Source organism: Lipotes vexillifer, unplaced genomic scaffold (assembly GCF_000442215.2).
Source record: "Lipotes vexillifer unplaced genomic scaffold, Lipotes_vexillifer_v1.1 scaffold42, whole genome shotgun sequence".
In the NCBI taxonomy this organism is placed as follows: Eukaryota; Metazoa; Chordata; class Mammalia; order Artiodactyla; family Lipotidae; genus Lipotes; species Lipotes vexillifer.
Genome location: NW_006783436.1, coordinates 1286274 through 1297832, shown reverse-complemented (window position 1 = coordinate 1297832; position 11559 = coordinate 1286274). Strand labels below are relative to the sequence as shown.

Genomic DNA, 11559 nt, shown 5'->3' with positions numbered 1-11559 from the left:
TCCCCCTCGCTTCCCGCCCCCCCCCCGCCCCCCTGTGCCCCAAAAGATGGTTTGGTAACTCAGAAAACTCCCTATTCTGATTTTGTGATTAGTCTCAGGGAGTATAGGTAGTAGGAAATTTGACACTGTATTTTCAGTGTGTATTTTGTGCTTTTGAAAATTAAAAAGAAAAATTAAAAAGAAAAAACAACTGTAGATGAAAGCTACATACACTTTCTTATAGCATAAGATAAAAAAATGAGATTCCAGCTCTTGTAATTAATGTAACTGAGAAATGGGGAGTTTTTTTAAAGCATTCCTTAAGTCTCTTTGTAAAGAACGATTAAATGATGGTTGAGATCCTTTTCATAAATTACTGTATTTGGAGACCCAGACTTTTCTCACCCTGCTACTCTTAATTTATATATTATAGTGTTTTTTAAATCTTTAAGCTACCTATAGTATATAACAATAACATTTTATTGGTGCAAGTTTGTTTTGTACAGATTTGTAACTCCTGTAAAGCGAATTAGTGAGAAGAATGAAGTAATTTAAAATGAACACAGAAAATTGGAATAGGCAGTGTGGATGATTGCTACAACCTTAAGCCAGTGTCCAATTTATTTCTGTATTTTGTTTCCATTTTAAAATCTTAAACTATGCTCCTTTTAGATAATTAGTTGCAAATTCTAGGTTGTTTTATTAAGCTTGTTTTCCAATATCAGAATACTTTTAAACTAACCCAGACTTTTGAAGGACAAATAGTAAAAATTGCTTTACAATGTATAATCACTAAAATATTTAAACCTGCTCGCATGTTTTGTAATAGACAAACAAAACTTAAAAGTGGATGTTAAATGAACATTAAATCTAAGGTTGACTCCCTCATTTGTTCTTGCTGCTTACTATTATGTCTTGATGAAATCGTTTACTGAAAAAACGTACCTGTACCTTATAGCATTTGAGCACTCTGAATGAATGTTGCTATATTGTGTAGCTTGTAGGATTTTATGTGATTGGACATATGAAGGCCTTTTTTTTTTTTTAATTACCTGTAGAAACATATCTTTTGCTATCAGTGATACATTTAAAAAATGCAACTAAGCATAAATATGGCTGGTAAAGCTTTATTCCAAGCTCTGCACAAAAGTAAGTAAACTTGGCTGCCCTAATAAACACAATTTATGTCCTCCAGTGAGTCAAATTTTAGCATATTTCACCTTTAAGTATTCAAGGTTTTTTGTTTGTTTTTAATATAGATTAACAAGTAACGTGACATTTTAAAAATTCAGGACCCAGAAAATTAGCATGGAAAACATTCTGTGGGTAGGAGGGGCTTTGGAGTTGGTCATACCCAAGCCTGAATATTGACGTTGGCGCGGTACTTCACAGAAGAGCCTCTTTCCACATCTGTGAAAATGAAACTGATTGGACTTACACCTTACTTTCAATGTACTTACGGATGAAATAATTTTTAAGCCTGTGAAACGCTATTGCAGGGCACCCACTAAAGTGTTAGTTCCCTTTGGATCTCTGCTCCCATCATAGGCTTTACCAGTCTCTTTGAATATGGTGTGATAGGAAATTACATGTCCTGAAGACAGTTTTTAAATTCTGTGATTTTTTTTTTTCTTTGGACGTGTATCACTTTTCTAGACAGAATTCTTTTTTATTAAGTCTCCACTTGAAAAATAGAATGTAGGTATAGAAGCAGTACTGTCAGTCCACAGAACTCAAAAGATCAATATGAAAATATGTATGTAATGAAATCCTTACCATAATTGTTAAACATTTTTAGATATGACTTTAAATTTATTGAGTAATAAAAACATTAATTTTTAGTAACTACTTTAAGTTCTTTCTAGAAGAGGACAAAATATAAGTCTCTTCTTTGGGCATGCCATTAGTTGTAGTCCTCGACTTTAGCTCTGTATTGGAGTTACATGGCGAGCTACGAAAAATATTGATGCTTAGGCCTGAGAGACTCAGATTTAACTATTTGGTGTACACTCTGGGCACTGGGGGTCTTAAACGCTCTCTAGATGATTCTGATGTGCAGCCAAAGTTGAGAACCCCTAATCCATTGGTGGGGTGTGAAGTCAGTTTGCTGGTCTCAGCCACCAAATATTTCTTGGTTTTATTTTGTTTTTTTTTCCAATGTTATTTGTAAATATTAAAATCATATTTGATATTAATGTTATTCTTTTTCCTTTATAGTAAGTGTAAGTAAGTACTGTTTTATGAAACTTTTGTTTTTTTTATATAATGTATATACTGGATTACTGTGCAAAATGTATTTCCTAAATAACTGTTTTGTGGTTTAAAAAGTTTAAAAACTACTGTACTCTATCATACTTTCACTTAAGATGGACTCAGAGGAGAAACTTTTTTCTTTTTACTTTCATCTTTAAAATGGGAATAATAATAGTTGCTACCTCATAGGATTATTATGAGGAGCAAATCTATATAAAGTGCTTAGAACAGTGCTTTCCTAGCACCATAGTAGGTGTTCAATAAATACTATCAATTGTTATTACCAAGAAAAGTAATCTTCAGAGCTAGTGCTTTGTTTTTCTCTTAATGCACATTAAAGACTTTTGTTATGAAGACTGTCCTTTATTTTGGCTGGTAAAAAATAAGCTCAGAGATAAATTTGTGGCCAAAGATTAATAACTAACCTTTTATCCGTTTTCCCTTGTTTCTGATTTTGTTACTCTTAGGATTTCTATTGTATCTATGTAAGCAGCTCTCATACCCTTTCTGGAACATTAGAATCATCAAAATATGTCATTTTAATTTAATTCCACTAAAATTTCAGAGATGTTTTCATATTCATCTGTGCTAGGAGGACAGGTCGAGGTTCTTGTGAATATTCACTGCCTGTATTAAACTGTAGATTAATGAAACTGTAGCTGTCCACTGTGGTTAGTTGCTCTCTCTTTCAGCTTTTTACTCTATGATTGAGTCCAATATAGAGAAGAGAATCTTGATAACTCATTAGCTGCCTGCCTTATTGAACAATTTGTAAACCCAGTTAAACCTGTGCTATGTAGAAATCCAAGTTACAGTAGATCCTCATGGTGAAGCTCTACTAAATTTTTTTATTCATTGAAATAGAAAGTGGTACATCAGAAACTTTAATAATAATATGGTTCAATATTGTTTTCCATAATATGACATCAGAATTGATGTTTAGTTATTCACCTGTGTTAAATATTAAGTGATTTTTGTTACTTTGGTACATATGTGTCTGTTGTAAAATATTTCTGACAAAATTTCTGATTAAGGTAAATCAATTTGTGTGGTAAAAATGCTTGGACAAGGAGCTGTTACTATTATGGACATGTAAGGAATTGCAATTTTGTAGACTCCCCCTAGTGATACACATTTATTAAGGCTAATTTCTCGTTTGTATGTTTTTATTTTATTTTATTTATTTTAAAAAATATTTATTTATTTATGGCTGTGTTGGGTCTTCATTGCTGTGTGCAGGCTTTCTCCAGTTGGCGGTGAGCGGGGGGCCACTCCTCGCTGCGGTGCATGGGCCTCTCATTGTCGTGGCCTCTCGTTGCGAAGCACGGGCTCCAGACATGCAGGCCTCAGCAGTTGTGGCACGTGGGCTCAGCAGTTGTGGCTTGTGGGCTCCAGACCTCAGGCTCAGCAGTTGTGGCACACGGACCCAGTTGCTCCGTGGCATGTGGGATCCTCCTGGGCCAGGGCTCGAACCCGTGTCCCCTGCATTGGCAGGCAGATTCTTAACCACTTCACCACCAGGGAAGTCCTGTATGTTTTAGAAACATAGTATTTGCCATTTTGACTCTTTAGTGATAGAGCAATCCATTTAAAGCTGAAAAAGGTAATCAGACATCTCTGAACATATTGAAGATAAACTTTAATAAATGAGTACTCCCATGTGTCCCAGAATTTTTGAAAACATAAGTCCTTAGAAATCTATGGTCAAAGATTATAGAATCTTTCCCCTTTTGCTACTTTTAACAATTCAGAGAATTTATAATCCAAGTTGCAAATCCAAACAAATTTGTGAGAATTTGTTCTTAATGGGAATAAATTTAAGAAGATGGAGAGGGGATAATCCAGTGATTGAGAATAGAAGAGAATGGAGAAGAAACTAGTAGGGTAGAAATAAGGATTTTTACTATGAAGTTTAGGTAGTAATAAATGGTGAGGGAAATCCTGGTTTCAGAATATACACCTTTGTCGTTTGGGCTGTTGGATCTGAGATGTGTTTATACATGGGAGAGCTGATGGCATGTGCTTTGATATGAAATTATAGTAGTCATAGCTTTGTAAGTATTTTAAGTTTTAGGCAAAAATTAGAGCAATATTTGTTTTGTCAGAAGTATTTCTATTTTTCTAATGTGTGACTGTTAGGATAGTTTCCCAGCTGCACTGAAGGGTACGAGTTAAGTAAAATCACTTTTGATCTTTGAGATAATGAGGGAACCTAGGGGGTCAATGACCTAGGTATAAAGTCAGAAAGGCTTGAACAGTTTTTAAATGTATTAACAGAAATCTTAAGTGGCAGGATAGTGAGCAGGAATTAACTATGTAGTTGAAGACATTTCAAATGCCATTATAGACTTTTTATAGGTCTTTCTTCTTGTTTTTGTGAGCATAAAATTATTTATGGGGCTTTTCAAGGTTTACTTGAAACATACTTTCAGTAGTTCTTGATTTCCAAAAGTCTTAAATTTTTCAAAGGCTGCTTATCTTGCTAGAAGGCAGCATGGCTCAAGGGAAGGGGTCTGAGGCTTTGGAATCAGGAAGACTCAGGTGTGAAAGTTAGTTTTGCCATGTAATTATTACTGAGGTCAGTGACATCACTCTGGCTCTAGCTTTATCATCTCTAACAAGTATATATTAATTTTTTAAGTTAAGAGTTATTCTGAGGTTTAGGTATAGAATGTAGTCATTCAATAATTGGTAGCTGCTGTTATTAGTCATTTTAGGAACCTAACTGGTGACCTGAAGGATCTATGGTACTTTGATTGTTTTACTTCTGTAAAATTTTAAAAACAGAATTGTTCAGAACTGAAATATAGATGAAGAGAAATTCATCTAATTTGCAGCCACTTTTCATTGCCAGTTCCTACAAGTGACTTCTGTATCTTGTTAAGCATATATATTTTTATAAAGTTCTTAGCTACACGTAAAAATGGCTTTTAACATTATTTTATTTTCTTTTATTGTTAGATTTTCCTATTAAATTTGCAGCATTATTTTGTGATAGACTGTTTTTCCATCTACTCACAAACTTTAATGGTTGTAAATACAATTGGAGGTGGGGCTGGCATTTAAATATTTGAATTTTTCTAACTAAAGGCAAGTTATCAAGAATGAAAAAGTGGTTCCCTATTTATTTTTTCTAATTCTCAGAATAAATCACTAAGGAAAATAACCTTTATGTATCAAAATGAGCAACATTTCTTTTCAAGCCCTTTTGAGGAATTTTTAAGATTTCTGTAATAGAACTATGATATGTGTTACAGTTATAGTGGCCAAAAATTTATATTTCCATTTGTTTAACATTTGGTACTGATTCAGTTCCACAAAGATAAATTCACTTGAAGACTATTAAAAAATAGTAAATTTTGAAGAAAACCTACAAAAATACTTAAAATTTAGCATTATGATCATGGTTGGGTGTGTTGGTCTTAGCTGATTAATAAAACTTAGTTTTTATGACTATGCAAAGTAGTGAGATCTAAAGTGAAGTTTTTTCAGTATGTGTTGTGATCTGATTTTATTTTAAATTACATTGCATAGGGTTTTAGCCTTTATTTCTTACCTAATATTTGTGTTATTGTCCAAACATCTAATTAGGTGAAACTGAAATGATTCAATTTTTATGTTACAGGAGATTACCTGGGGCAATTGATGTTATTGGTCAGACTATAACTATCAGCCGAGTAGAAGGAAGGCGACGGGCAAATGAAAACAGCAACATACAGGTTTAGTATTTTAAAAGTTACTATTCTTTTTAAATGAAGGATTATATCTGTGTTCTAATTTAATTTATTAATTCATAGCACTATGCTATATGTAAGGTGATTTAGGTGCTACAAAGGGGATTTAAAATGTGGAATCAATCACCATGTTATTACAAAAGCTGTTCCATTTAAAATTTATAACCTTTGGATCTTTTTCAGTAAGATATTTTTTTCCTTGCTATAAATGTGATATATAGGCTCATTGGACTAAAAAAGGAAAATATGGGAAAAGTTTAAAGAAGAAAATAAAACCGTCGATAGTTCTGCCATCTAAAGATAACCACTCTTAACGTTTTGGTACATCTCTTCCTCGTCACTAAGCAAGATTGGGATAGATACTACTATGGTTATATTTTTGTGTATCCTTTTTTTTTCCATATAAAATTATCATTTGCATTTTCCCATATTCTTAAAAATATTTAACACCTCCTCGTGATAGATTTATTGTATGGCTATACCATAATTTATTTAATGTGACATTTCTGGGTGAAGTAGATCTCTTTGTTTTTCAAGTGAAAGAATGAAAGAAGATGAGTTATTAGTAGCTTGTATAATTCAGGTTTGAACTTTGAGTAATTGAGACTTTCAGCTATTAGCTTGACCACACTTTTTTTCATTATTTATTTTCTTTCTCTGAGCACTTTAAAAGATGTCCAGTGTTTTGATTCTTTATTACCTTTAATAAATTATGTAAGTGTTCTTTTTAGCACCTTTTAAGGTAAATTATTTCTAAAATGGAAGATAATCCTTTTTTACCCCCACCATTAAAATGTCATGCTTTCTTAAAATAATACTGCTTTCTACTTTAAAAACTACCTTATCAGCATAAGCCTTACAAAAATTACTGTACTTAAATGTAGGAAAAGTTAATGAAAGGAGATTATATGTTTAAATGATATGTTTTAGCCAGCAAGGATTTGAAAAGTATAAATTAAATATATAAAGTCATGTTGCCTGTTTTTTCTAGCTTTCTCAAACATGTTTTCACATCAGAATCCCTTAGGGAGCTTGTCAAAAATTCAAATTTCTAGGTGCCAGTACGTTCGGTTTCTGTCCCTTACCTGTTCACATAGATCAGTATTTTGTAAATACTTTTACTTTTTAAGTATAAACCCTTGTTCTTAAAGGTACAAGGCTCACGTGAAGAAGTTTTTTATGTATCTGGCTGCCTGTTAGTTGCACCCTATTGATGCATGCCTTATAGTCTCTTACTTTGCAACCTGATAATGACAGGCCTTGGTACAGTGAATATCTGGTTCTATTGCCATGTTAATTTCTTAATGCTAGTATCTATGACTAATGATTATATTGCCATAATTTGAATACTTTAACTTTGGTTGAGTAACAAAGATAAGTCTCATTACATTTTATTTATGAAGTACTTAATTGTCTCATTTAGAATATTTTTAAAACAATTATTCCTTAAGAATTTTATTTGTAATGATTCAGTTTTGTCTAGGCTTTGAATATGAACATTTTAAAAAGTGTGTTTGAGAGTGAATACTCACATCTGTATAATATACACACATATCACACACATAGAAAAATTACACCTGCTTCCCCAGAATATATGTAAGTGAATAAAACTTGTTTCTTAGATTAAATGAGATTCATTTACTGAGTTTAATCTTAGATAAGAACATTTATTCATCTTTTTAATTAACTACGCTCTAATTTTAGGTCCTTTCTGAAAGATCTGCTACTGAAGTAGACAACAATTTTAGCAAACCACCGCCATTTTTCCCTCCAGGAGCTCCTCCCACTCACCTTCCACCTCCTCCATTTCTTCCACCTCCTCCCACTGTCAGCACTGCTCCACCTCTGATTCCACCACCAGGTAAATAGTAAATAAGACATTTGATTTTGAAAGAAAAATTACCTATGAGTGTTTTTAAAATTTTGAATTTAACAATTAAAGTATGTATTTGAAAATAGCATCTTCATGGATTGCACTACATTAATCTTCATTGATTGCACTACATTAAAAGTAATAGAATATGAAATTGATTATGTAAAATCTTCAGTAGATTCACACTGAAACAGATGTATATGTGTCTTACTTTTTCAGTAAAGCAAAGAAGCAATGTACTAAAATAGGGAAGAGTGGACAGACACTAAAATTGTGATCCAAAAATATGATAGTGATCCCCAAATTAAAGTTACTAGTTGTGTATGTATAAATTCACATTGAATCATATTAACTTGTTTTGAAAAAAAATTTAAAGATACTTTCAGAATGGTGTAGGTCAAAAAAATTACATCGTGTGAAGGGATTGAAATGAAAATCTTGTCTGTCTGGTCATCTTTCTTTGTATACTGGTTTCCTTTTAGGAGACTGTTTCTGGGTGCCTCTACTACACAAGAGAGAAAATTAATGTCATTTTTTATCATATTCTTAGTGACTTTTGGTTATTTATTAAAAACTAGATCAGTGACAGTAGAAAAAAATTCACAAATAATTCCCAAATTTTATACTTTCATCCTTTTGTCTGAAGACCTTTGTTATTTTATTCATGATATGCTTTCAATATTTATATCCCTTAATCAATTTTTAATGAAACTAACAGGATTGATTGAGATAATAATTACTTTCTTCCTAGGGAGAATGCCAGTAGTAAATGTTAAAAATTAGCTCCTGGTCCTAACCAGAACTACATGCGCTACATATGTTAAAATTTGCTTTCTATTAATAAAATCAGTTTAGGGCTTCCCTGGTGGCGCAGTGGTTGAGAGTCCGCCTGCCGATGCAAGGGACATGGGTTTGTGCCCCGGTCCGGGAAGATTCCACATGCCGTGGAGCGGCTGGGCCTGTGAGCCATGGCCACTGGGCCTGTGCGTCCAGAACCTGTGCTCCGCAAAGGGAGAGGCCACAACAGTGACAGGCCCGTGTACCGCAAAAAAAAAAAAAAAAAAATCAGTTTATACTAGAGAGGCTTGTCCACTCACTTTGAATTTGCAAGAGAGTTGTCTTTGTTTTAAGCGGTGGTGATTGTAATTAGAGTACAGAAGCACTTAAAGGGTGTGACTAAATCCTTTTCTGTAATACTCATCCTGGCCTCGAAAATTCACCTACTGCATTAGCCCCACAAGCACAATGCCTTTGATTTTCTTCTGAGATTACTTCTGCTTTCAAAAAGGATAATTATGAAACCTGACTACGGCTTTAGGGAACCTGTTGTCTCAAAAATAGAGGAAAGAGAAGACTGGAGAGGTTACTCCAGAGAACATTATTTCTAAAGTTCAGTGAGTTTCTTGTTCCAGCAATAAATTGCTTGTTCTGAATCCGAACCCATTCAGAAGTTGTGCCTGGATCTGTGACTCTTGAATCTTTAATGTTGTGAGAATTAACTAAATGAAAAGAGAAAGAAATGAGGACTTAGTGATCCATAAATGAGTCCTTTGCCCAGTGAAAAAGATAAAATGTAGAAATAGTTAATTTTGAACGTACTTGATTTAATGAGACTAAAAGATGATCAATGTATATGATAATAGTCTACACTACATTGCTTTGTAATCTTATTTAAGCTTTACCAGCTACTAAAGGTGATTTAAAAGAATTTTCTTGTTTACTAGCTAATCTAGTATATTCCCAGATGGCTAACATATATTTCAACACTTGCTATTTATTAAAGTAAGTGAGAGAGAGGTGGTATGAACTAATGATAAAAAAATAAATACTTCCCTGGTGTAAGAATATTTAGAAGCCCTGTAGGATATTGATAGGCAATGGCATTATCTGGATGTGCGTTCTTTTTCAAACTGGCAAAATCATTCCATTTCTTTGCCGTATAACCTCTGTTTATAAGGATGACAAATCTTTTAATTATGTTTAGCTTATCTATGGCATTATACTGTAGAGTACCAGTGATTATTGCTTAAGCTATTTAATATTAATTTTCAGCTACATGCTTTCCATATTTTAAACACCTGTCCAGATTTCGTTTGATGCTTATCCTTAAAGACCATTTCCATGTCATCCTGTCAGCATTGAAGGAATACAAATTCAGATGAATTCTAATGCTGGTTAATCAGTACCTATCTGTGGTATATTTGCTGGGGGTGGTAGTGAGGGAAAGATACCAATTCATATTAAAACCAAATATTTGTAAGTTGAGACTATCTGGATTGCTCCTTATTTTACTAGATTGTGAGCTGTTGGAGAGAGCATAGGCTGTGTGTTTCCATTTATGTTCCCTTGCAGCGCTAATCACAGAGGTCTTGTGTATACTTGACATTCCCTTAATATGTTAGCTAATTGAGTTAACAGGATATTTATGTATCCATAACACCAAAGGGATTATCAGATTGACAGTTGGTACAGGCACTTATTAATCAGAATAAGCACGGGCTTTAAACTACAGTATGGCTGCATAGATATATATACATATACCAGATGAATGTAGGCCTCGATTAAAGCCACATTTTCAGTTACCATTTACCACACCGTCACATGATTACAGTATATTCTGTATAGTTTGCTGTAATTTAGATCACCTTAAGAAGCATAAGCAACTAATGAAAGAAAGCTGTGGTTCAGGAGTCTTTTTGTAAGTACTGCCTTAAAAAGTACCATTTGTCTTTGAGAAACCTTGGGTTTTCTTTTTGCTTCCTTGAGAAATAATTAAAGGAAAAATGAAGGAAAATCTTTGGAGAATTAATTTGAACATTTTAATGTTGCATTTGTTAACATTAGCTTTCAAATGCTTAAGTTTTTAAGACTGTAGTTCTGTATATGATGGAACAAATATAGTAATGGTGTATTATGCCCTTAATTTGGGGTGTTATCCAGATTTGCTTGGAATAGTCCTATTATACGTTTTGTCCCAGCTTAATTATTACTGTTCACTCTCAGAAACACCCTGGTGTGGAGGATTAAATTTGTGGTCAGCTCTTGGAGGTTTACAGATGTGGCTTCTTGCATGAGTGGACAGTTACTCCTTAGCAACAATGAATTGATAGAGACAGCTTCATTCAAGGAACTTTTACTGTCAGGTAGTTAACAGAAAAGAAGAGGTGTGTTGCTTCCTCTCCCCCTCAAATACACATACATCTAGAACATACATGAAAGTGACAGAGAGGCCAAAATCGTATTTCTGGCCACAATGGATTTGTACGGAGAGCAGAGGAGGTTTTGTTTTGGAGAGTACAACAAACATGTAAGGTCCTAAGTGAATGTTGTGAGTTCTGGATTAGCTTTTTTAGATGAAAACGTATTTAATATGGTTCCTTGCCACCATACTAACAGTAGCTTGAAAACAAACACTGGTTATTCAAGATCTTCTTTAATTTTCAGAAAATCTATTATTTTCATTTTCTAGTGAACCAGAAAATTAGATTATTAGATAATCTAAAATTGGATTATTTTCCTGTTAGCAGTATGGTTTCTAGCACAGCGGCTATCAAACTTTTTCGTTACAGACCCCTTTATACTCTTAAAAATTACTGTAGACCCAGAGAGCTTTTATTTGTGTGTGTTATATCTATTTTTTATTAGAAATTAAACCTGAGAAATTAAAGCATTTTATATATATATATATATATATATATATATATATATATAAATTTTTTT

The 11559-nt window shown here is 33.3% G+C and overlaps 1 protein-coding gene across 6 annotated transcripts in view; it reads left to right on the top strand.

The window, feature by feature from the left end:
• The window catches only part of FIP1L1 (factor interacting with PAPOLA and CPSF1), a 65667-nt gene that overhangs the window by 29488 nt on the left and 24620 nt on the right, over nucleotides 1-11559 (top strand). For all 6 annotated transcript variants that reach the window (XM_007456083.1, XM_007456082.1, XM_007456085.1 and 3 more), the window contains 2 exons: nucleotides 5858-5951; nucleotides 7671-7827. In XM_007456083.1, the coding sequence (XP_007456145.1) occupies nucleotides 5858-5951; nucleotides 7671-7827 (251 nt within the window). The remainder of the gene's footprint in view (nucleotides 1-5857; nucleotides 5952-7670; nucleotides 7828-11559) is intronic.